Here is a 27370-nt window from a genome sequence, read left to right as displayed (position 1 = left end):
CTAAATCCCTTCACCGTCCACCTTTATTCATTTCTTCACAATAAGGCTTTCAAATGAGTCATGGTTGTGCGGCATCGAAGCATCGGTGTTGAACACTGACGTATGCTGTCGATGGTCATGAAAGGAACTAAATTCTAGCCATAGTAGCATTTAGTATTATAGCAGTACTCAAGCCCGACTGGCACATTTTGCAATCAATGATAAATGTTGAATTTCTCCCGTCTAAGTATCATCTTTTCCCGATTTCAGTCATGATTGATACTCAACCCTCACGTTCGGATGCGAATGAACGTACGCGAGGCCTTCTCAAGTATGTCCACTTCTTCCATGATGCTATCTGTTCAGAGCGGTTTCCGATTCCATCAAGCGCCTCACCTCGATATACAACAGCGGAAAGGCGACCAAAACGGTATTCAGTTACGAGGCCTATGGTTACCGATTGCGGTATGTGTGGTTTTGCATTTCCTTTTGATGTATGCAATTTCTAGCTTAAAAGAGGCTCTACAGAAATTGATGTTTTTGTCTCCAACTCATGCCAGGAGAGCAGAAGAGATGATTTGGCGCAAGGTTTTTTATGAACCTTTACATCTTTATAAAGTATATGTTAAGGTGAGTCAGCCAATATTTGGTGCTGTAATATGTGGCTTCCCTCAAGAACAATGACCGAGCAGATCGTGTGACTGACTTTGAGTTGGCCCTAAAAATGCACCTTACAAGTGGAATCGGATTCTACCAGTCGCTACTATTGCAACTCCAGTCTGAGTGGCTTGATTCGACTCGTGGAAACTTGCTTGCCTGGTTGCCAGTACCCTTTCATATCCCGACGTATGACGGTAACTGTTGCCCTATCCTGAAATTCCATTTGTTTCAGAAAGCATTTATGAATTTGACGTCAAACATGTAATTTCGTCGTTTGGCGAAAAGATGGTTCAGAAATGTCTTATGTATATTGGGGATTTGTGTGAGTCCTACCATCCCCGGAAATAACTAACTCCTGTACTACTATAGTTCGTTATCTACTCGAGTTTAATGAAAGCGTTGGAAAACCTCTAGCTTATGCGTACTACAACGCAGCACTCAATTTCGACCCTGGTATGGGTAAGTATCATTGATCTTTCGGTACCATCAGCTTCTGTTTGGACGGTAAGATTTCTTTCCGATGTTGTGTCCCTGTTGGTTTTCGTCAGCTGCCGTTTCGGTGTGTTTTGTCCTTTTTGAGTTGAACAGTGTGCGTGTGTGCATTGAGCCTTTAAACCATGCTCTGTCTGCCTCGCTCTTGATGTCTATATATATTATAGACATCAAGAGCGAGGCAGACAGAGCATGGTTTAAATGCTCAATGCACACACGCACACTGTTCAACTCAAACAGGACATACATATACAAATATATTATATATATACATATATATTAGAGCTCGAGATAGCCTAGTGGTTAAGGCTGAAGGTCCGTGGTTCGAACTCAACCTCAGCACTTTGACTGCTGTTTTCCAGGCTTGGGCACCCTGACAGTATATCAGCCCTACTGCTTCTCTCGCGTGGTATGGCAGCCGTGCACCGAAAGGGTGTTATAGCTGAACGATTATTATTATTGTTATTATTATCCACTCACATGCATATATCTACAGCGTTTTACTGGGAACCTGATGAACGGACGAAAGCATTCTCGTCCATGATCTCTCGCTTAGTTACCCCTGTAGTGGGGAAGGATTACCCTATTTTTAACCTGTGAACAAGTTTATAGACATGTGTCCAGTTCCATGTATAGTGTGTGCCAGGGTAGAGTGAAGACAGTGCTTCAGATAAACAGGCTTCACCACGGTGGGTTGTCGCTCAGATTCACCTCTCACACCTTGGTCGTCCAAGTGCTAGCGAGCATTCGGTCGCTTTCTCCTAACAGATGAGTTATAGGTAATCTTAAGTCGCTCCTTGATCGATGTCAAGTGCGTAAATGATACAGCCATTCTCAGCTTGGATACTAAGGGGCTGCAAGTCCTTCGTAATCAAATTAGCTAATTGTGTAGTGTGGTGTTCACACCCGCAGCTGAACCCATTACCTCTTGAGGAGCTGGTGACATTCGGATAGTCTTTTTCAGGTAGGCAAAGCGCGAAGTCGTTCCTCGTTTGGAGGGTGAGTATCGACGGCTGACTTTTGGTCAGATGTTCATAAAGGTTACCAACAGCGCGCCAAAGGCCGTTCATAACAAATACTAGTCACTGATTTCCATTTTCTGCCACAGTCTTTCATATTCTGCAGCGCTGTCCGTGAGTTTCTCACAAATACTACCATTATGAACACTCCGAAAGTTTCTTGTTCAAATGAGATAGTCCATAGATAGTTTACTTAGTCTCAAAAAGGGGATCGTCAGGCATGACAAAGTCAACTAATGTTAATGCGGTTAGGAACGATATAACCATTCAGCTGTACCACCCTTTCGGTGCCTAGCTGCCATGCCACCCGGAAGAAGCACGAGGGCCGGGATACTGCCGGGTTACCCAAGTCTAGACACGGGACATCGAGAGGCAGAGGTCGTGTTCAAACCACAACCAATTGATGTTCTAACCACGTGAGCCACCTCGCCCCGTAGAATCACTATATAACTTCTTGATCCTTGTTAGAGATCATCGGTGATGAGAATTTCACGAACTTCGAGAGAGATCTGAACCCACAACATTTTGGATGGACTTCAACTGTCAAGATCCTGCTGCGGGTGATTAATCATTAATATGTTCGACTCGCACTTAGTTTGTATATGGTGCCGCTCGTCCTCTGATCGCGCGGTGCATGTTGGCTGGCCCTTCGAGTGAGAACCCTTCATTGGAAGGTTTGAACTGCTTTCTATTCCATGCTGACTTTGAGCAGAATACGGAATTCACCACTCACATTCTCCCCACTCTTCACGATTGCCCAGTCTTTTCTATGAAAATAGATTTTACCACTGAAGTAAATTTCTGGAGCCTGCTGGCTGTATTCTGGCCGCATGTTACTTCACCACTTAAACTGTTGCCTCGGGAGTTGAAACTCATGTTCTTCCATCACGCGAAATCTCTTTACGGGAGCGTTGACTGATTTGCTCTGTTGTGAACTGCGAAACGATACATCTGGTTGTCGTCTCGTGGTAGCTTTTTATGATAAAGGGCCTGAATTTGTCATTCTCTCAACTCACCGCTCTGTATGCACGACTCCCTTATTTTGCTTTACGTGAACAGTAAAAGTAATACTTCTTAACAAAGATCTTTCTGAAGCAATGCCATCAAACTTATGGGCACTTGAGTATGAATGGCTCAGTGTGCGATCTTTTCAAAATGAAAACACCAAAGAAAAGCCTTATACTTCTGTCTCGCGCGACTTCCTATTTTGGGAGATTACTGTGCATGAGCAAACGCTCGGACGGACGGAAACTAGACAATATCAGGTTGTCGATTGCCCATAGGAGGTCCAGCTGGAAAATGTGGTTCCCCTCTAAAATTTAGAAGAAAACCTGCTGATGGTACCAGAAACTTTCTCCGTAGATTAAGATGCTGAAACATATCAAACAGAAGTTTACCCTTTTTCACTATTTGCGGGGGGGGGGGCTTGTGCACATTTATTTGGACAGCCAAAGTGTCAGTAAGTTTTAATTTGGAACGTTACCCCTTCTTGTTAGAGTTGCATTAAATGCATCACAAACTTTCTCACTGCTAGGTAGTTTCAGTTCATTCAGTGCAGCGCAAGCCTATGTTGAATAAACAGACTTTGTTATCAGCATTTTTCGGCAAATCAGAAATGACTGGAGTCTGTGGTTGTGCGTGCAAACGGTATCAGGGTGTTGGCGACAAACGTCCCTGGACCACTCCAGTTTGCAGGCACGAACATACAAGCTGCGACTTAAGGCATAAAGCAGATTTGCACATAGATGTCGTCTCACGTGGTGACACGATGAAGGTTGTTTGAATTTGGTACACAGAACAATTGCAAATGGGCCACAAGTATACACGTTCCTCAACACCTCTTGGACATCCAGTCTCACTGTTTGGCCCCTCTGTCGTCTGTCATCTTGTTGTTGGAGAAACACCAGTCTGCTTCTTGGTTCGGACCCTAGCTCACGCAGCGCTGACAACCACTATCAAGGTAGAAGCAGCTTTTTACTGTTTGTTGGTTATGGTTGTGGATGACACCATCAACAATAGGAAAAGGGGTATTTGATAGCATGCTTGCTAGCCTTGCTGCTGAATCGGTCCTGTGTAGCTGATTACTACTAGTGACCATATCAATAATCTGTCCCACTCACATACGCTGTCTGTTTCCATGTAGGTCTACCTCATAATCAGCTCGGAATCTTGGATGTGGGACGATGCTATGGTCTGAACGCCATTTTTCACTATTTGCACTGCCTTTGTGCCAGAGTTCCTTTTGAGGGCGCCAGACGTAATTTACTAACAGTTTTGACAAAAAACGAAATTCGCTACCGGAAGCTGTTCGGCGACAAACCCATATTTGGATTGTATGCACGTCGTCCAAATCGATACAGGTAAGTTAATATGTTCAGACTGCGGGTTTTCTTATTCCAGATACAGACCTGGGGAGTCTATTAACTGATCTTAGACTGTCTCTTAGATCTGGTTTTAATGCCTGGTTCTGTTAATTTCTCTATCGTATGGCCTAGTTTTTAACTATTACCGCAGATATGGTACCCTCTATTTCGGTCCCAAATACAATCTAATCTAAAGGAACCGTTATTCTTATTGACAGAAGAAGCATATATGTGAAACATTGAGACACCTCGTTGTCATGTCAAGTCACTTGAGCAAAATCAGAAATGAATGAACCTAATGATCGCCCAACAGGAAGCTGTACGTTTCTAAACTCCCCCAGATAATCCTAATGGAAAGGTCCCTGATTTTGGTTCACTGCTTCTCCATTGAATGGTATGAAGGTTGTGTTGACCTCACCCCCTTGGAACGTTTCCTGACCTCCTCGATATCTCTTGTTCTGGGCCACTCAGAATTTAGCAGGAGAAGTGGCATTATTCGTTGCGGGATGTTAGCCCAGTGGGCAGTTGAATTGCTGTTACTCGTGTCCAAACGGTCACATTCACTTATGAGGATAAAATAGTCCTTTGTTTGCTAACTTGTGCGTATGACCGACAAATGATGTCTCTTTTTAGACAATGGAGCCCCAGTTAGTCTCAGTTCTAGACCCACTTTTTTGGAGCACACTAATCTAAACTTCTATTCACTTCCTTTTTAGACCGAAAGACTTCCGAAAGACTATCACAAAATTCATTTTTCTGATTCAGTGCTTTCTGACGCAGAAGGCCGAGTAAGTCATATTCATTTGTTAACGGTTATGTGAAATCATGGTGCAGTGTTTTTCAGCAGTTGCGGGGTCCCTTTCCACGATCCAGTTACAACAAAATCAGCAGTGTCCTGATTAATCTACCTGAAACGACCTGTCAAAAGGCTTTTTTTTGAAAGATGGTCTCAGTAGAGGGGGAAAATTGCACAAAGTTCATTTTACTCTTCGTAGTCCCAACACACTAGAAGAATGCTACGTATATTATGAATAATTGTCGTCCGTCATCCCGATCTTGTCGGTGGTTTGCTACTACGTGACGATGAATCACCCACCTGCTCTCAATAGGTCATTCTATCAAACAACCGAAAATTTGATGATTTTGGGTTGAGTGAGACGGGGGCTGTGATCGTAGTCAACGTCATTAACAGCAAAACGTCAGTCTTCAACACTGATGCTTTGCTACAGTATACCCATAATTTATTGTAGAAGGCCTTGTGAAAAACAATAAAAGTGGATGCGGAAGGAACTTTGTGCTAGACGTAGGCTTCTGAAAACTCTTAGTCAGCCTGCATCCGGTTCCGCCTTTCTTGAGGCTCATCGATCAGGTGCAGTCTCCGATTTTCCATCAAGCTTATGTTTTACTTGAACCCAAATTGCACGGAATTAGCGAAATACACGTATTCAATTCGGTTTTGACGGGAGACCAACTGGAACCAGCTGAATCTTTCTTTTGTGATGTTTTTAAGCGACTGGATGTGCTGCACCAGGCCGCCTCGAGTTTCATTTGGCACGATATTCGACATATTGTGATACATTGTATAGATTTAATACACTACTCATAACGTTGCTCAAAACATCAATTAGCAGCCATCTGGCAGCGGTCCCAACCAATGGGGACCACACCCCTCCATCCTGGAAGATGGATCGTACCGACAGTACGCAGGCTATTCCTGATCTGTTTGCCAGGTCAAAGGTTGATCACCTCTTCACTTGCATCACTCTGAACTGGGGACGGAAAACAACGTTTGTTTCGACAAACTATGGTTCGACATGTGCAGTCCAGGACCTCAGGCTTTGGTGTTGACTGATATGACTGATGACTCACTTTATGATTATCTCGTTGCGGATTCGTCTGCACGAGCTAAAACGATTGTCGAAAACCTGAAAACGTCTCAGTTCGGCTGCTCGCTTCTCACAATCACACAACAAAACAGTCTGTTCCGTAGCCTTATATACATGTCCATTAGATTCAGGGATATGCTCTAAGCTGCCGCGGGTGTCTCAAATCAGCGAACACGATCCGAGGCATACAGATTCGTTCCTTGACCTCATTTGTCACACTACAATTGGAAATTACATTTCAAACAGTCCACAACTTTGAGTACTTAGATTCTAATTTGCGTGTTCAGTGACTGCATGTCCAGAATCATTGATTTGCAATTTATTTCCTTGATCACAAAATTGAATAGGGATGCAGAGAGAGAGGACATCCCTTGGTACCTTTGTATACGGAAGCTTGTGGTGAGCTGTCCATATACTCTCACACATTCGAAAGTCTGTGAATGCAAAGAACATATTGCTTCGACAAAATTCCAGGTCATTTGCTACCGTGTTAAGTAGAGTAGACTGGTGAACTGTGTCGATTGCGCTTTGGAGGCCCAGGAATACTTAAATTGTGGGTCATTTATACGAACCGTTTCGTTCTAGCACTTGACAGGGTGCGAAGATTTGGCCAGCGCAATCTCTACCGGGTCATAATCTCGCTTGTTGCTTTCAAGTCGGTGCTTCATGTTGTACCTTGAACCGACGAAGGACAAGGGACGCCAACATTCTTGTTGCGAATGGCGTCAGCGTGATCTCTCTGTGATTGCCGCACCATTCTTTGAAAATGGGCACTATTACCGATTCTTCCCGGGCTGTTTGGGACAGTCTCCGTTTCCTAAAAATACGATGTCATGTTGACGGAAGATTCTTTGCCCTCCTGTAAGGCTTTGTGGAAGTTGTTGTTACTCTGTTGACCTGAGGTTTTGCTTTTGTTGTGAAGAAGGTGTTCACGTCTATCTATCTGTGTTCTCATTACTTTTCAAAGTGGATTTCGCCTAGTGTGCTTCATTCGCGGTGAAAACTCGCAGTGTCTTGTGTGACCAACCAGAACTCGAGATTCGGTTTCCATCACAGGCTAAATTAGTTCCATGGTAGAATTTCAGTATATTTTGCAACTCAAGCTTCATTCACCTTTATATCGATATCTGTTTTTTCCCGTTTGCAGTGGATTCACAGCACACCATTCGTACGTGTTTCAGGACACTCTTTTAGAGCTACACCTTATGCTCAACCTCAGTTCGGCTCTAACATTGGAACCCGATAGATGGTTAGATAAGATTGGACTGGATGATCAATCTTCTGTAGATGACGTGGAACTCAGGGGAGAAAGTTCGGTTTTCTCCGAGCAGCTAACTGGCCCTATTTTCGTTCGTCTACTGATGATAGCGCTGCTGACGGCCAATCTCAAGCTGTTGGAACAAACTCGGGCAACTAGACCGGAAGAAGACACTGCCGGCGACCTATCATCGACTCAGAATTCATCTGAGGTGCCGGTACCAGACAGCCCTACTGAATCAGTGCAGTCAGAGACAAGCAGTGATAAAGTGAGCTGGTCTTCATCCTGTGTCTTTTGGAGATTGTGCTTTAAAGATTGACGTGGCGCACCTCTGTTCCATATGAATGTTTATGATGTTTTCGGAAATGAGCATATGCTGCGAGAGTTGGATAGTTGGAAAGTAAATACACTCAATCGCATTACAGGTTTTAGAGTTGGTCAATGAGAACAGATAGTTAAATTCATGTACTTAACTGTGTCCACTTGCACTTTCAGGTGGTGCGGACTGACGAGTTTCCAAATATTTACGGCTTGTCTGAGCCGTTCGGGCCACTATCCTTTGTGCTTCAGCTGAGCGAATTATTCATGTCTCACCTCGCCACGCAACTGAACCAACACCTGGTTACCCGAGAGTTGCGTGGCAGTTGCGCTTTTGATAGTTCTATCAAAGACCATCGACCTGCTCCACCTGATGCTCCAGGTCAACCGACGGATTCTGGAAAACTGGTCGCAGGTGAAGGTAAATCTTTTGTTAGCTGTGTGTTCCCCATTTTATGCGGCTCCTTAGCGAAATGCCAAAGAAATCAGTGCGTCTTTTCAGTCGTTTTAGGTTACGGTCCTGCCCGACTACAAAAGAATATCAAAATTTGCATCTCTGGAAAGGGTGATCGTTATGAACAGAGATTGTTACTCTAACATGTATCCACACTTTTTGTGAATACATCTAGTATGATGTTACCTAAGGACTACCTTACTACTGCCTGATGTTTTGGCGGTTTATTTAAATAACATAACCATCAAAAAGTGCACCTGTCCCGTTGGCGAATGTCGTAAGTAAGGTATTTAGTTGGGTCTTGCATTGACGCCTCTAGAATTCGCATATGAGTATATCCCGTCAAGTAGATGTAGGTTTTTTTCGAGTTTCTTCATTGCTACGACGTTTGGCTGGTAAACGTCTGGCTGTAAATACGTGGTGTAGCGGTACTGAGACAACTGTTGGTTAAGTTCTTTCCGTTCATAAGAGACTTTTGTTCGGGAAATTTATAAAAAAGAACATGACAGTTTCGCTGACTTTCATTCGCGAGTAGAGCGTTTCGCCGCCAAAGAAACGTTTTGAAGAGGATAACCCTTGCAAGATGATAGTCTCCTCCTGTACCAGAATAGGAACAAACCTATACTTACGGAGTACCACCCAACGTGTCCGCTTGAATAAAACTCACCAGCGCCATTGTCCTCAGTCCGCCCTAGTTGTCCAAACCAAAATAATACATGACGAGTGATTGTAACTTACATCATTTGTCGGACTTGTTTTGTTATGTTAGAATGACTTCTCTGATGTGTACTCCATGGAAGTGTTTTATGAACTACCGAAGTGATCATGATTGTGGGTCTAGATAAGGCAGAACGGAGATGTCCAGAGTTAGAGTACGCTCTGTTTGTGAGGCGTTGTCAACTCTCGTGCCGAGTTTGGAACAGAAGATGCCAGTGAATTAAGGACTACATTAACAAGGGCGAAATGGATCATGTGCAGAAGCGCTTTATTTTGGAACCGCAGGGGTCATTTAATAGTTTTTCCGCCTTGAAGTTAAATCCCGATCAGTTTCATGTGCACTAACAGTACTTCCATCTAATCGCGGTAGATTTATTTTGAATTACTGTATTAACCTATACTAGTTAAAAAAGAACTTTCATACGTTTGTTTTATTTCCTCCTCGGCTGCGGTACTTCGAATCAAGAATCATCTTGACGGTTTGCGATTTATATACTGTAGGCCCCTCCGATGCTCTGTTTGCTTCCTCTTGAAAGCTAATTTTTCTGCCAACTTGTCAACATGGTCCTCTCGACTTGACTTGGCATAACCTGACGGCCAGCAGCATGGAACCCCTATGGGTCGTCCATGACGGAACACCTTTGCTTTGTTTCTCCGTATGGCGTTGATGTGACCGTGTTTCCAGTTAGGTAACCGAGCAATAAGCTTACAGTAAAATTCACTACCCGGTGGGATAAGCAATGCACGTCGCTGTATCCATTGCAACTTTGTTACCCATGCTTGGCTTGCCCATTTTAGAAGTGGCTCCAACCAAGTTTAGACTAGACGAGAATGGGCGCACAGTTTTGTGACCTGTACGTTTTTACAGTTTTCTTGATGTCCAAAAAATGTTACGAAACGAACTAGCGTATGTAACAGACTGGAAGGTATGTGCTCAAGTCCAGAAAATTACATGGGAGTTGTGCTTCTGAAAACTGGTCTTTCCTGGACCGAGAGGAGAATGACCTCATAACACTGTAATGTTTGCAATATTTGCAATTTTTTGCAACATTCTCACCAGGATAGTAGTTGTGATAAGGTGTCTCTGTAGAGTGAAGAATGATTTACCTCTGCAAATACCCTGGGGTGTTCTGGGACTTTTTAGGCATTGAAGCGAAGCACGATACCTGTTTCACTTTTATTGAGTATCATCGAATGAATTTAATAGGTTCAAAATGCTCCGGGGCCCACACAGTTAGTTTCAGTGCCAGAGGCTGTGTGGTCTGGCTGTGGTCTTCCCCAGGCGTTTTCCTTAGAGCGAGAGGACTCACCGATAAAACAGATTATAATCATTTCTAAAAGTCGAGTTTCACCTCTAGTGTATGTTGCAGGAACCAGCGCATGGTAATCATGTTCAAGCTCTATATTCAACTTCAGCACCACGCGGCTGCTATCCAGTCCATTTTATTGCTCACAAGCATTGTACTTGTCGTTCAATACAGTTCACCACTCTGGTTCTTGGCTGATTCGTTGAAATGGCTAAATCATGCTACCTTCAGTTCGTTGATTTTTTTAGCTGGTTATCCTGCACTAGTTGTGTGTCGTCTGCTGTCGCTTCAGTTCCATCTAATACGATTACGGAAAATGACATATGTGCAGCCAGCCACACTCTAGAAGCAGAGGCCTATCCAATCTCTCAATATTTAGTAGTCCCGCCCTTTCAGTGAAGCTGGGAATTGAACGGCCTTGCATTAAAGAGTGTGGCACTTATACGGGAACGTCGTCTAACGTGCTAAACCACGTTCGTTGGTGGACGTTCCACTAGGACACGAAATTGCGTTAGCCGTGTAAATGGCCAACGACTTCCAGAAACCACTTAGTGCTCGGCACAATCGACCTGCTGTTCCTCCAGGGCTAAGCAGCACCTAGGAGACACGGGTGACCAAACACCGTAAGTCGCCAGCAGTTGCCCTATCGCTTTGCTGATTCACCGAACTTTATAACTGTCCAGCCAGATGAACTAGCCCGTTACGCTGATCAAACCAAGTATTGCATCACTGTGTGAAGCGTAGGTCAGTTGGTGCGGCCGAATCAGCGTACAAAAGTGATTTGAATTTCCGAAGGATCTGATTCGTTCGGGGCGATATCACAAGTGTATTCAATATCTATAGGTGAACATTGTGCGAACATTTTGGGTCCTGCTCTGTCGTAGGAAGGTGTTGTAGATTTGGTCACATGGCTAATACTGAGTTTCTCGCGGAGGAGCGATACCGGACAGCTATAGACATGGTGGATTCAGGCGACAGCTTGCTCCAATCTCACTGGACGTATAAATGTTTCACAATACCAATGCAGTGTCATCAGTGAATTTGATACTAAGCAAAGTTTATGCAAGCTTTGTGCAGCTTCATTCAGTAACAGATCTTTTTCTCTTCAAGGTCCTTGTAATGAAATTCCTGACCGGGATGTGAATCTTGCCGAAAGACAGCAACCTCAAACGTTGGAGTTGGGGAACTCAACGGACTCTTCGGATGGTGGTGGTGGTTTAGTACGTAGGCGAATCCGCAAAGTCCCCGGTGGCGACTCTACGGAGAGGGATTTAGAAGGAACGGATGGTGAAGAAGAGGATGTCGAGGAGGAAGAGGAGGAGGAGGAGGATGAAATGGATTACAGCGAGGAGGCTGATTTGAGTGCAGATCTTTGGAGTTCCGATGATTCCAGTCCTTTTCATTCTCAGGTGAGCGACAGGTCCGTTTCGTTTGACCCTCGATTATCGCCAAATGCGTCACCTGGCTGTTGGTCCGTTCGTTATCTGATCAACAACGCACCAAGATTCCGACATACTGGCAAAACTCTCCACACTGTTGTCAGATACACACAACCCTTTAGACCCAATGATATAGCTTTTTGGCATCACAACTGTCATACGTGATTCTGGCCTTTGTGGTTTGTTCACTGACTTCGTCCACAGCTACTACAGCTTCATAACCGCGAGTACCTCTCCCTGTGTTTTAACTGGCAAATGTCCGCATCCCCGTAAACAAATTCACTGTTACTTAATTTCACTTCTGCCCCATCAGACGGTTTGTCCTGAAGGGAACGATTTTGCCTTTTGTTTAAAGTACTAAACGGAGCAGTACGGTACCGACCGTTATCATAGGAAGCAGCCATAAACCGCTTACCTTAAGTTCTGACTGTCAGAGTTTCGTCAGCTGACGATATATCAAACGGAAGCGAAAGGCGCAACGTGGTGATTGGTTCCTTCCCTTCTAAGGGAAGCCATCATTTAGGTGGGGGATATTTAGCCTGTCTTTGAGGGGCACGCCCTAAGTTGCGAGTGGTGGACAAATCTCTTGTTTATTCTACAGCGAGTTAACTTTTTTGATGATACCCCTCCTGGAGATTATGAAGGGTGAATCCAATTATGAAGGTGGATGTTTTCATGTTAAGTGAGTAAGGAGTTGAGATACCTTTGCACTGGACTCAGTAGCGCCGGGACAAATAGCCCTCTGGGCGCGTTACTGAGCCGTAGTCGTCAGCATCCCTAAGGTGCAATATGTGCAAAATGCAAGGTGCCAACCACTACTGGAGAGGTAGTCTGTCTAAAGGATATTTGTGTTTGTATATTACATTTCTGCTCTTCTATACTTTTGTGTCTGATCTTGTTTTGGGGAAATGTGTCAGTATGGTCATATTGCTCATTTTGCAGGACGACGTAGACTCCTCCGCTCTTTCCTCAGATGAGAATGGTGAGTTCCGTTCAGACCATCGATTGAGACGGGGTCGATTAGGCAGTGGAGTTACAAAACGCTCAGCGCGTTCTGGTCAACCAGTGGAACTCGAGGGCAAGGCGGACACAACCCACGGGAAGACACACTCGGAAGCTGTTTGTGGAGCTAATGTGCGGTTGAGAAGAAAGGAACAGAGGACTGACCTTTTGGACCCTATCACTGAAGAAGAAGCTCCGCTGAGGGATCGACGACCTAAAGCTGAAGATAGTGCTGGTTGGTGCCTTCTGTGACTGTTATTTCTGTTCCTCGGGTTGGGGGTATCAAATTGTGTTCTCTGGTTTGATCAGTTTTGGCCTGACTGTTCTTCCATTAGCTGGTATGTACTATAGGCACAGGTATGGGCTTCAAGTCGTTATATATGACTTGGGGCAACGTCCGTGGTAGAGCAAGTTTCCGATTACTGAGGACTTGCCCGTCCAAGTCCTGCATGAGGTCGTTTGTATTCCCGTGTAGGTTAGTCCCTGGTCAATTCTTGGCAGAAATTCCAAATTGTTTAATCTCGAGGAGTGTCTCCTAGCGTAAAAACTACTAGAACGATCGATAACAATTCCTTGTACTATTGACCATAATCCAACTGCTTCTATCGTTTTATTGCAGATAAAAAACCTATCGATTCGGATACTGACGCGTCAGACACATCAGGGTAGGTCCTCGTGAATTGTTTCCGAAAATCGGTTACCATTTACCAAGTATAATTTGTCCATTCGAAATTTCCTTTTTTTTATTCCATTTGATAGCCTGGTGTCTACTACCTGTCGAACTGGGCGACGCGGAGCACGCTATACCAACCGTAAAATGAACTTGTCAGAACCGGATTGCTATGACCCAATATGGCATCAGGACGCCACAGATAGGGGGTGTATTGCAGACACCCCAATAGCCCCCTACGATGAGGAATTCAGCGCGGAACCTGAAGATTTGTCCATGGAACTGGGCAAGCGCGTATCATTAATCAGTCGTTTGTATCTGCTGGCATCAGTGAAGGTCATGTTGGACTGGATACAGACTGACTGCTTTAGACCGTTACGCTTTCTTCCTCACCAAAATTCCAGTCCAAAGCATACTGTCATGCAGTATGTTATCCAGAGGTGGTGTACTCAGCTGACTTTGTTACTGAACCAATTCTATCCATTGTTTGAACAAATACTCGTGAATTCGTCTACGAATTCCCTGACAAATTCCGGTTAGTGAATTTTGAATTGCGCTGTGTTCGATAAGCTTATTTTGTAGCTTGTTTTGTCTCGCTAACTTGCACGTGAATCTCCATTTTCTTCAAAACGAAGTAGAAGTGCCTAGCTAAATCCTGTCTGTCGTGCTAAGCTGGAACTGCGTTCGGCACAGTCTCTGAAAATGCAGAACCAGTACAACTGACGGTCACACGGTCACAATCAGACGTGCTGCTCAGATATGTTTATTTCAGAGCCCTAGAGTTCTTACCTGTACGATCTGCGGGTTCGGTTTTTCTCTTTATTATCATTACTATCACCTTTTATTACCCTTTACTACCACACTCCCCCATTAGCCATTGTTTGGCAATCAAGCACCACGTTGATTAACCTAGAAATGTGCCAGAGATCCGTTTCTTCTCATTCCTTTTATGAAGAGCGTAATATGGCCGGAGAATTGACGAAACTATGCAAGCACAAACAGATTGGCAGATGATTGGGCCGTATTTACATACTAACTAGCGAAAATTCGTGCTGTCGGACCCTAAGAGCCGAGCTCACTGCCTACCAAATTGTTATCTCTTTAGGAGATCAAGCAGCATCAGTTCGTTTCCTTGACTCAGACTCGAATCGGGTGTTGTTATCTTCAGGTGAAACCGGTCCTTCATCTGAACACTCGACCGTTTCGAGATGTAGATGGTGACATTCTATGTTAGGTAATTTGGAACCTTCCTTCTCACTTGGAATAGTATTCGTGTGACGTGAAACCGTGAGATTTTTGGTAAAGCCGGGAGTCAAAATTAGTTGCAGTTATTCAAACAAGGACGCATTCGGTATCCTAGATGCCTGTTCATCCTTGGTATGAAAATAGAAAGGCTGATTGAGATGGGATTGAAAGGCAGTTTTGTAGGTTGGAGATCGAAGGAGTTCTGTACGACAGCAAGGCCTAACAACTTGGAAGCCGTAGTGATGAGGGTAATCGGGACAGCAACAGCATGGTGGGTTGGCATCCGTTTTCGGATGCTAACTACACTATCCCGACCACCATTGATAGAGCCACATGACATTCGCATGGCGTCGCTTCTCCAGCCTACTGAATCCCACGTACACGGTGTAAACCGGGTGAAATATGGTCGGACGGTGAACGCGGGGTAGTGTCAATATCACCAGTATGCTCAACTACAGGTCCATAATGCTCAATCTAAGTGTGTGTCAATGAACGGATGAGCCCCACAATACACATGAAGGTTCATCGGGTACCTCGCACTACTTATGAGGCGCATTCTGCACGCGCATGTGACCAGCTAGTTCTCGCCATTATTAACCTTGTTCAGTAAAACGATGGTCATAGAAGGTCATTTCTAGCATCGTTGTAGGCCTAAAACTTCGGGTATATCCAGAGTATCAAGGCGAGGATTTCCGGACTCTAATGGGAACAGCCCAGTGACTGACGGTATAATGTAGAGGATGGAGCATAAGTTCTCGTGTGGAAGCTACTCAAGGCCCACTATATAGGTTTGGGCAGCTCGTTTGCTTTTTGTGGGCTGTTTGACAGCTTTGTCGCGGTCGGATGAGGCGGAATGAAGTAAATACATCTTGTATGAGTATTGGCCTTGCTCTGATGCCTCATTGTTTTTTTCTGTCGCCTGTATCAGCGATCATTTATTACGTTCCAATAAGCCATTCTTTTTTCTATTGATTCAGACCCCAATGATCGAAACCCGCTCAGTCCAAACAACCCACTGGTTCAGTTCATGTCTGCTTTTGGCATGCATGCTCTTGAGGACAGTCTTCGTGCGCCCTCCAACCAGAACAAGTTGTTTCATTCGACCGTAGCCTCATGCAACCACTCCCGTATGAGTTCGCAGACATGTCCACTACCAGAGGATTGGCTTCTTCGGGGCCTCCCTTCTCTGGACGCAGCGCATCAGCACATTGACTTTAACCAAGCTTTCTCAACAACACCATTCACCGGACTTGACGAGGTATGTTTTTTTCACCTACTTGTGATTTTCTTTAATTCTCCAAAGAAATGTTCGTAATGCCTTTGTGGTGCGGCTAAAATGTATAGAATTTGGGTTAACTAATATAAACATGGCGTTCTTCGTCACTTGATTCACTCACCTACAGAATGCTCGGGGACTGTGTAAGACTGCCAAAATAAAGGCTACAGTTCCCCATGGTCCAGAGTTGAGTAGGATTCAGTCTAACTACTGCACTTAATTTTTCTACCGCTTTGTTTTACATCCGAGTGGTCCGGCAACGATGTGCCTGGAGAGAATGACGGCTGACTTATTCGGTTCGATTATCCGTTAACAAGACTTATATTCACCGACGTTCATTATTTTAGGTTCCAGTGTATGAGGTGATACGGAGACAAATATATTGTAGCTGCTGTTACTAGAGATATTTGTGCTCATTCTGTAGTAAGCTGGCGAAACCTAACCCGAGGACTAGTCACTGCTGAGCGTTATGTACCATAGGTACATATGTATATACCATATGGGTATCGGGTAATGCAGCTGTGGGCTTGGTGTGACTTAGTGGTTATGGTGCGAAATCACTGACCGGAAGGTCCGTGGTCCGAACCCAACTCCTACATCTCGACTAGCATTGTCTAGGCTTGGGCTGTATCACAGCCCTCGTGCTTACTTCAAGTAGCAAAGCAGCCAGGTTACCACGGTTTTCGAAAATCTACGGGGCAGTGGAGGTCCGTGGTCGAACCCAACTCCTACATCTCGACTAGCATTGTCTAGGCTTGGGCTGTATCACAGCCCTCGTGCTTACTTCAAGTAGCAAAGCAGCCAGGTTACCACGGTTTTCGAAAATCTACGGGGCAGTGGAAAAGCTTGCAAAATCAAGTCTGCAGCTGGAGTTCTTTGAACAAACTTGCAACAGAGCATTGCCTGAAGTAACCTGCAGGCCGTCATGCAGGCTAAAGTGCGTTAATCCGTGTCACTGTAACAGTGGAAATAAAGTTAAATAGATGCTAAAAGGCACTGGCTTATTTGAGGTCAGACAAATTTTAACACAAGCGAAAGCGGTTATCAATCTGTTGGGCCTGAGTATGCACGCCATTCACCCTCAGGTGCGAGCTTAGAATCGGAACATCAATCCTCTCTCGTTACTAATAAAACATCAGTAACATACTTAATATGGCATCCCAGCAGGTCACCAGTCCTTTCGCTCGCAAGGGTCCACTTTTCCCCTGCTAACAGATGGTTAACCATAATTCCCCAATAATTTTTTCGTTACGTTTCTCTTCATTAAAATTTACGAATTTGGTTCCTTTATCGGTGGATTCCATCTTCTCTTCAGGGAGTGATACGCGCACTATGCATGGTTTCCGCTGGACATCATCTGGTTCACCATGCAGCAGAGTTGGGTGTTCATTTTACCTTCGAACCATCACGAACTCCACCCTTCCAATCTTTCACACCTGGTGAAAAAACTTTGGCACATCCAAAGCCTGAAGTCCACAACCTAGGCTGGTCAACTGTCCCTCATCCTTCGCGTAGACGCCGTGCGCGATATTCCGGTGGACCCGTTTACTCGCGAGGTGGAAATCGACGTGCAGATTTCGTTTCTCCAAGGCAGGGACGTGCACGATGGAACGCAAAGGGATCGTACAAACGTGGTGGTCATTCAATTGCAAAGTACTCAACGAGGCCAGAGAGGTTTGAGCAAGGTTGGAACGAAGATACTGTACAATCCAGACGTTCTTCCCGTCGTCACAGTGCAGCATTGCCTGGTGATCCAATCGATGGCCCTGGGAATATGCCCGGAAATTCTCACCATCTGCCAGAAAACCGCAGTCGAACGGAATCGGAGGAGCGAATCGATGTTAGCGAACTGCGCAAACAGTCTTCTAACAGCAGCCTTCCCGTTGAGGCGGTGAGAGATGCCAATACGGATGGAGAGGAGGTTGCGTGTACTGTTGACGGCCCATCCGAATTCTCGGGGAGTCACTCCCATGTACGTTACAGTAGGCTTTGCTGCGATATTGTGTTCCTTCAAACTCTTTTTTACTCATATATTTGTAATGTACTACTCATAAGGTTGCTGAAAATCCATCGACAGCCCACGACCGGTTCCGCCCTTCTTGGGGCTCATCAGGTAGGCGCAGTCCCCGGGTTTCCGTCAACCCTATGTTCTACTTGAAACCAAATTGCACGAAACTAGCGAATATACACTCATCTGCAAACTAATTTGGTTCTTTCGAGAGACTCACCTGGAACCCAGCTGAATCTCTCGTTTATGATGTTTGTGATGATGATTGTGAATGGTTTGATATTCTGGGAACAAGCCAACGACCACCATCTACGATACCTGAGCTACCAACATTTACCTCTATAGAAAATAGTTATGATTCCTGAAGATCTCAGGTTCTTCGGCCGAAGTGGAAGTTGGGACGTAAAGTGTCGTAATATTCGTCACAAGATGATCAATGTGCCCCCTTCCAGGATGGAATTCTCTTTCGTTAGGGCAACTATGTGCATTTCTTGCCGCCACAAAGCGTCTTCCTAGAAGCCTTTTGAAACATTCGCAACATTGAGTGAGTCAGTGTCTGTCTTATGACCTCCCTGAGGAAATGGCAATAGAATCCAGTCACTTCAGTCGGCTGGAAATAGTTACTACTTACACACAGATCGGAATAATCGGCGAACAGAGTCCAGCAGCTTGGTTGTGCTTTTACGAGCGTAACCGTCTTAGAGGTCAACGGCTTTGACAGCGCTTTTTGATTTTCCCATAATCTCTGCTCGGGATCCACTATTGTTGTACTCATAGTGAGCATCACAAACAGACAGCACAGAATTAACTAAATTTCGTAAAGTTAGAACTGGACACTCACTTCAGGACGGATTACATTTGAACAGAGGGAAACATGGCTCGGTGGTTAGATCGCGAATTTACTGACCGGAAGGTCCTTGGTTAAAATCCGACCTCTGCCTCCCGACTTCCTCTGTCTAGGCTTGGACAGCTTGGCAGTATCCCTCGTGCTTCCTTCTGGTGGCATGGCATTCAGGCACCGAAAGGGTGTTACAGCCGAACGATTTTTTTATCTTTACGGTATTTGGACCATATATACTTTGGGACTCACTGTATAATTCATCGGGCCTAACGGAACCTATCTTATAGCATTCCGGTAGTTTATTTGTGCGTCTCCAATAACTTGTCGTTTTACCCGTGTTTGAGCACAAAAACAATTGTGGAATGGTCTCTTCACTTTCTTAGGATGACGCAGAATCCCGCAAGACTCAACTGATGCGGGATATGGCACGCTTGAGGCTTCTTAACGAAGTCGACCAGCTGGCTCGCCAGTGCAGGACCCGATCACCTCGAACGCACCGATCAGCTTCCCAAACGGATAGGAACGTCTCATCTGTCCCAACCACTGCTCCAGACGATTCACGTCCTACTCAGCTAGCTGATCAACTGAGCTATGAAGTGAGCCAGCTTTTCGTGTCACCCTACCTGGTGGTTGACGCATTTTGTTTGGCAAGTCATCTTCCAGCTGTAAAACAGCTGGTGAACTCTGGCTCATTCGTCGTGATTATCCCAGTTGCAGGTGAGTGCCCAGACAAGTAACCCCACCATATCTCCATTTTTTGACAAGAGGGGGAAGGGTGGCAGCACCTTCTTCCTTTTCTTGCAATACGGTGAACAACATGAGCGGAGAGACATCAAACAGTAGCAGGCGAGATTGATATGGGATGAAGTGTTCTCACAGTCGTTCGAGATATCAGTCCCGTTTTACAGACTGTTCACATAGCCATATAAACTTACGAACTCATACTATATGCGGAGTAGTAGGATTTCGTGATCGAATCAGACTTGTAAAAATCATCTTAATTGCTTTTTCAGGATGCACATAGTTAGCCACTTGTATTTCGCGCCCTGTACGTCAGTCCACAAAACATGGCTTCGGGCGAATCAATTATATTTTAGTTACTTTCTAGTGTGTCTATGGGCTGCGGTTCACCATCTGTCAGATGCTTTGCCATGCTCCCAATATTCTGGGTCTACCTGGGTTGGTAGTACTTTACCTTAGTGACCAACAAAAACATCGGTTATACCCATTGCACAGAAGCTTCGCCGCTCGACCTCGTCCGCCTCCATCCATATCCATCGATTAACGTACAGTGATTTGACCATGTGACTGCTCTGCTGTTTGTGCATATGGAGTGTTTCGTTGTCCCTATTGCAGTTATTTCGCACTTGGACTACCTCAAGAAGACAATGGCTACAGCTCGCGTGGCTATCCGCTATTTAGAACATGAAACACACTCTGGTAACCGGTGAGTGAGATTTTAGTTAACCTGGAATTTGGGCGTCTTCATGAATTCAATGCAACAAGTTTGTAGATGGGTTGTCTTCCATCCGTTCCGTAGCACTTACACTCTGCACTTGTTTGCACTAATGGTCCGGATACGGACGACGATAGTCATCGCGCTAACCTGCAAGTCAAAATTACACAAATTTATACTAACCACAGCTCCAACGAATTTCAGACTTCAGATAGCCGTTCTCCGAAGATGCCCCCTTAAACTTAGCATTGTCACGGCAGGCTCGCAATTGTAATGCCTTGTCAGTTAAGCTTGACCTCAAGAAGGATGTGGCTTCGATTGTCCTGCACTAATACGGTGGCTGTCTAGTGTTGTTTTTGTTTCAATAGTCTTTGTGATACTTGCTTCACCATAAGGCAGTATCTCTTCCCAGCTAAACTAAGCACGACTTTCAGCTGCTTTATTTCTCTGTTGCAGATTTCTTCGCCTACAACGACCTGAAGAACAACCAAAGGAACCTGTTCAGACACTGCGGGTCATCCCTGCCAGGAGCAGTGTGGCCTCGAATTTGGTGGAGTTAGAATCAGAGGAAGACTCAACCGGTGACAGTGCCCGAAGCGCAAGTCCGCGAGTGGTTAAGCGATGGCTTAGCATTCTGGGATGTGCCACTTACTTCTCAGAGGTACGGAGATGTATGTATTAGTTTGTTTTTCGGTGCTTATTCCCAGTTCTATGCTTGTCTACGCCTGCGAGTAAAGTACTAGCATCCCTAAATCAATAGTAAAGTACAAACAACCGCTATAAAGTCCGGCAATGTCTAACGAACTCAATAAAGCCGTATTGTCTGGTGTTACGCTGATCCGTGGTAGTAATACCGGTAGAGACATCCCTACATGGGTATCGTGCCCTTCCAGTCATGGGTACGGACAGTCGGAGCTTAGACTGATACAAAAGGACTAGGAGGAACAGCAGATGGGACAGTAAGAACCACAGATCTGTGTCTGTAAAACGTTGCACCCCAAAAAACATTACAAGGGACAATAATGAGAAACTTCGCTAATGATTGTTAATACAAAGCCTACAGTCAGAATGGATTGAAAACCAAAGTGATTAGAAGATGTACATCCGAATGCAGCTTTTGACACGACCGTACACATGGAAAGGCTGTTGTGTATACTGAACGCTCATTGACCGACAGCCTTGACAGTTCAGATGATCTGCAGTCTCAGTCGACCTGGTTCTGGCATGTTAAGCCAATGTGTCTGCGAAACTCAGTTATGCAGTAAACTTTGCAGGTTCGCGTTTTCAGAGAAACCCAAAGAACAACCCCATACTGTCAATAGCCAAGCGCTAGGATGGATTCGAACATTTGACTGTTTGTTTGAATTGGAACGCTGGCTTATTAGCTTGAGGGAGTAATAAGAAATGTAAGCCAATCTATCAGTTAGAGACTATTACAGGACCTCTTCGCAAGACTGTTGCGAAAGACTCAGATTTTGATGATTCTCATTGTTTCTACCGAGTGAGACACTCTTTTGAAAACCTCCGCTTCAGGGACACCTCGGAAAGGGAAAATTCTGCAATCCAGTTTTTTGGTAAAAGGTAGGCTCGCCCTGCACACAGGACCCTCTAGTGATGATCTGTTGCCTTGGCTTGATTTCGTAGGAAGGACCGAGTTTTATTCATACAAAATACGCCAGAACATGATACGCAATAATTAGTTTGGCTAAACACACCACTATTCGGATAATGCACCCATCCGCATACTAACTTCATTTTGATGAGTGACTCACTTGGTACCCAGCTTAGTTTCTCGTTTATGGTGATCTTCAACCGAATGTGCCGCACCAGGCTGCCTTAGGTTTCAATTGGTACCATATTCGATATATCCCTATACTCTGTATATACGTCATACACTATTAGCAGGGTTGCTGAAAACTCTTCGACAGTTTGCGATCGGTCTCGCCTACCGAATGCGTTGCACAAAGCCGCCTTATGTTTCAGTTAGTGTGGTAATACATTGCCACCATTCGAAGGGTTTTTAGCATCTGTGAGTGGTATGTTGCATCCAGACAACTAGTTTGAACAAATCCCGGCTAGTGATACAAATTTCGAACTTCCCCATGAATGAACAGTGTAAAGAAAACTTCACAAAGACAGTCCAGACGCTGTGTCAGCTAGAATCATCACGAAGAAGCATCATTTTTAAGTCAAAGACGTGATCGGATCCTGGAAATTACAAGAATCGCACTTTTATCCAGTCGACCACAACTCAAGACACAGACACAGAACAGTCGGGCCTAAAGTGAACCATTCAAAAGGTGATTCGTTCTGCTTACCATTACGTGAACGGAGAAGTAGCGTAGATTGGAATAATTATGGGCATGTGCTGAGTTTGACGGCCCTAACTCGCGCCCAGCAGGTATGTCACTGTACTTGCTTCCTGGTTGCCAATGTCCACTTCGTGACTTCATTAAGTCCTCTCCAGGAGTACAACTTAGAGAGGGTTGTTAAACGTTTGGGAGAAACGTGCAAATCACTAGTCTAAATCGTTCCATTAATTGGTTTGGATTCCTGCGAGGAATCGACCGATGCGCATTTCACTTTCTTAAATGGGTTTTAGCGTGGAATTCTGTGTGGCGTTCTGGATGCATTCCACCACTAATTGAAAGATGTATAATTTGAGTCATTTGCATTCCCCTCATAATAGTGTGCGGGACGTAACGTTTTAGTGCATTTTAAATCGCCCTTAGTCTATGAAAGCTGATAGACTCGACCAGATCGTCCGTTAGCGCTTAAGTTCCAAGGTTAGCAGATCCTTCTAAACGCGGGACATGCCTCCGGTCACAATGCTGATAGAAAGTTCCTTCAGGATATATCAGTATCTAGATCAAACAGGAACACAGGGAGAAGTGCTCCTTGCTGGAGGGTTGTGGTCAAAAATCGCATTTTCTTATTAAAAACCATGGAGGCAGTGAGCTGTTCTGTTCAGACTACCAGCGTTTCTCTATTTACGGAAGCAGCAATGTTTGACTCGAGGAAAGATGAGTTAGTATAGGTAGGCCGTAAGAATCGTTCAGCTCTATCAACCTTTCGGTACCTAGCTGCTATACCACCGAAGGAAGCCTGAGGGTTGAGGTACTAACAGGTTGCCCAAGTATAGGCGGGAAGTCGAGAGGCAGAGGTCGGGGTTGAACCACGGACCTTCCGGTCAGTAAATTGATACTCCAACCACTGAGTCATCTATCCCCACCGTAAAGATCGAGCGCCCAGTTTTTTCCCTCCGACGAACTATCTAATAAGCAACTATTCATCGGAAAAACGATAAAGTGCGGCCATGAACGCATAGTTGTGCGCAGCAGCATCCGGTTGATATGCCTTATTCTCTGTCCCCTCGGGCTAAGCTGGTTGGTCACAGCGTTGAACCACGACCTTCCGGTCAGTAAATTGATACTCCAACCACTGAGTCATCTATCCCCACCGTAAAGATCGAGCGCCCAGTTTTTTCCCTCCGACGAACTATCTAATAAGCAACTATTCATCGGAAAAACGATAAAGTGCGGCCATGAACGCATAGTTGTGCGCAGCAGCATCCGGTTGATATGCCTTATTCTCTGTCCCCTCGGGCTAAGCTGGTTGGTCACAGCTAAGTGGGTCAGGCCACTGGTTCGCTGGTCTCGGGCGGGGTCCTATAAGAAGGCCCTTATATCAGCTACCTCGTGTGGCAGACCGGCAATGTCGCTGGACAAATGTGCACACACTTCTGCACTGTTATGAGTCCGGCTTTGTACCTCAAATAAACTCCTTCGGCATGTGGTCAGCTCTTTGCCCTATTCACGTCCTTCCCCAATAATACTCCATCTCACCAGTGGACGCTGATGAATAAACCTATTGCCTACTGCCTGGCCGAATTCCTTGATGGAACTCACTGATAAACCCAAGGGATCATTTCTATAAGGACGCCTTATTCACCGGTTAACTTGAACTCTGCCATCAGTGGCTATATCTTGTCACGCAACTTACTTTCAGTGGTGACGTGAATTACTCACGGGTTTCCAATTCTTCTTGTATATAGCTGAAAAGTTTGGAGCAAACAAACGCACCTAGCCAAAAACCCGAGACCACCGAAGATGCGGAGAAACAGCAATCTGTTCCGGCTATCCATCGGAATTCACCGACTGTTACAACCCTGGCGCACAACCCGGCATCATGCTATGATCTCTTATCTCTGAGTCACGCTCCACCGGAATTAGACTTGAACTCGGAACCCAGAACGGCCTTGGTTACTATTTTGATTGGTTCTCGAGACACACAACCTCAGGACACAATTGTACCGCTGGAATTCCTTAGACTCGTCCACAAGTCCGGTAAGTATATGCCTTTGGACTTGAGTGTAACTTATATCAGTCTGTTACGCGCTCGAAATTTTAATCGTTGACCAACACCGGTATTTTATGTGACACGCTGATACGAGGAAATGGGAAATTCGTTCGTCGTTATCATTCTTCAGTCGACGTCCAACTTATTCTGCTTGTTCCCCGTTCAAATTAGCTTGGAAATACTACAAAGCCTGCGCATACTCCTTAGGTACGGGCGAGATGGCCCAAATGGTTAGAGCGCGAATTTACTGGCCGGAAGGTCCGTGGTTCGAACCCGACCTCTGCCTCTCGACTTCCCCTGTCTAAGCTTGGGCATCCTCGCAGTATGCTAGCCCTCGTACCACCGGGTGGCATCGCGGCCAGGCACCACAGCCGAACGATTATACTTCTCAGGTTTCCTCGATTGATAAGCCCATTCATTCTACTACTGTGCTACCTTACGTTTTGCACAGCGTTCAACCGGAGATTCTCCATATATTAGAGGTGTAGGTGGCCTTGATTATTCTGTACACCTTTCGGGAAAGGGCAAGATGAACCACGTCGCAACTTCCAAGACGTTCACGTAAAACACTACGTTTGAGGTCATGGATACAATCGAGTCGGTTAGTTTTGCCGTTGAACCACTGACAGATGCCCAACCTGTTCAGTAACCGGAGGCTGTGGTTTTTTCCTCGTTCTACTTGTCCGTTTGTTTGCAATTCACATTGTTCCCTTCATTTCAGGAGTGCGTATTGAACTAATTCGTGACTTTTTGGTGCGTTGGCGAAAAAGGCGTACCACACAACCACGGCCGTTTTCAGAAGAAGAGGCATAGCCTCAAGAAAGAGACAGGAAATCGGAGCATAATTGCTATATTCTGTCTTCATCTATGGTTTTTGATCAGTTATATTTTACAATCCTGCTCCCTATGTTTTCTCTCATTTGATGTATTTCAGTGTGGTCTTCCATCCAACTAGCTTTTATCGTAACGCTGAATTTGATGTACAAATGACATCACAATTGAATAGACCGGGTAAATCCAAAGGCAACGCGATTGACACGAACAAACAGTGCAGCAACCAGAGGATGCTTCAGGCAGTTTGTTCTTTCAAAATACTGTCCCCTTAACCTGGGACGTGAAATAGCGAAGTTTATATGGCGTTGATGCCTCGCAGCGCTGATACTCTTTCATGTACCAGCTGGACATATCCCTGTGGCGTTATTTAATCAAATAAAGTCGAGGGAGGCTAAGTAGGCCAATGAGGGCGAGAACATCGTGAATTTCCGACCTTTTGAGTGATCCACACCAGACTGACATATAAGTCGTTTATCAAGGCGACCGCTGAGTTCAACAAAAAGATTTATCGAGCCAGAAAGGCGCTGATGTAACGTTAGGCTGTATGTGCTCAAAGTAGTCTCAAGGTGTAACTCCTCCATGCATGTGCCATGTACAAACAGATATGCAACGATAAGCACTGAGACCCGTCCAGAAGCGCACAAACGCTTCTAATGTCTTCAACCTAGAACATGTCACCTACTATAGCCTTGCACCAACTGTGGGCTTCAGCATCTCAGGTCCTACTTGTATATAGACTATTATTTTGTTTACTGTGCATGTGGATTGGGAGGTAAAATGTGATATCTCTAGCCCACTAGTCTCGTAACAGTTATATCGTCCCCACTACATGTTCGTTTTCACGAGTCAGTCGTATTTTATCTGCCCAGGATAGGCAGACCACAACTCATTCCATGCAATTGGTTAATGAATTCTTTTCAAATAATGTCTATTTGTGCCGTCGAGATCCGAAGTTTTCCGGCCAATCCTCCATACATCATCGGTATGCTGCAAGTCACTGCCATATTACCGATTTCAAGTTGATTGCTTATCAGTCAGTAGTGTTGATCTGTATGCTACATACATCGAGTGCTTCTCAGGACGAGAGATAGATTAAATCCTACAACTAGCCGTATAGAACCAGCTGAGTTTTTAAGGGCCAGATACGTATGCAACCGGTCTTGGCTATATATCCGGTGGACAATCGTTTGAGACGTGACGACCAGAAGCCGAAGGGAATCGTGGAAAACCGGCGATATTTCTATATATAAAACAGCTGTTGTTCTTATGTCGACCGTAGGGAGAGATGATAAGCAATCATTCCAAAACTCGGATCAGTTTGTACCTCACACAAAAACTAGACCACCGCTGATACCAGAACGTTGGCTTCGCTGGAGTAATTGCTCCAGTGTTTGCTTGTGTTCGACGCTCAGCGTTCATTTCTAAGCCATTTCTAATGTAGGATCCTGCGAGACTTCAATAAGACATAACCGCTAGTGTTTGCTCTTGGGAAGCAGGCGAATGTATGCACACAATGCATTGCCCTGTATCAATTTTTAGTGACGATCAACACTGCATAGATTGCATAACACTTGTACAAAATTGAACGTACCAGTGTTTCTGGTATGCTATCTGACTCACTTTCCAGTGAAGATGAAACCAACAACCGGTTGTTTCTCGGTAATCCTAACATCGAAAGACCTAGCTACACATTGTGGGGCGCATGTTTTATTCAGTATCAGGGCACCGTCCTGACATAAGTCTTGTTTTCAAGGATCACCACGATACTACACTGAGATCCGGGGGAG

The 27370-nt window shown here is 45.0% G+C and overlaps 1 protein-coding gene across 1 annotated transcript; it reads left to right on the top strand.

Annotated features, from left to right (window-relative positions):
- Positions 1-312: 312 nt before the first annotated feature.
- T265_06752 (hypothetical protein) lies at positions 313-25747 on the top strand (the record flags this gene model as incomplete). The annotated part of the gene is made up of 19 exons (XM_009172097.1): positions 313-609; positions 656-833; positions 872-961; positions 1009-1098; positions 4294-4510; positions 5230-5301; positions 7547-7925; positions 8153-8396; positions 11564-11862; positions 12835-13129; positions 13514-13559; positions 13654-14099; positions 15787-16067; positions 17401-18057; positions 19318-19651; positions 20291-20381; positions 20847-21051; positions 24445-24736; positions 25471-25747. The coding sequence occupies 19 exons, from the start codon at positions 313-315 to the stop codon at positions 25560-25562; spliced, it is 4605 nt and encodes a 1534-aa protein (XP_009170361.1).
- Positions 25748-27370: the final 1623 nt, after the last annotated feature.

The sequence above is a fragment of the Opisthorchis viverrini genome, assembly GCF_000715545.1.
Source record: "Opisthorchis viverrini unplaced genomic scaffold opera_v5_146, whole genome shotgun sequence".
Lineage (NCBI taxonomy): Eukaryota > Metazoa > Platyhelminthes > Trematoda > Opisthorchiida > Opisthorchiidae > Opisthorchis > Opisthorchis viverrini.
The sequence above is the reverse complement of the archived record's forward strand: the minus strand, read 5'-3'. Positions and strand labels throughout refer to the sequence as shown.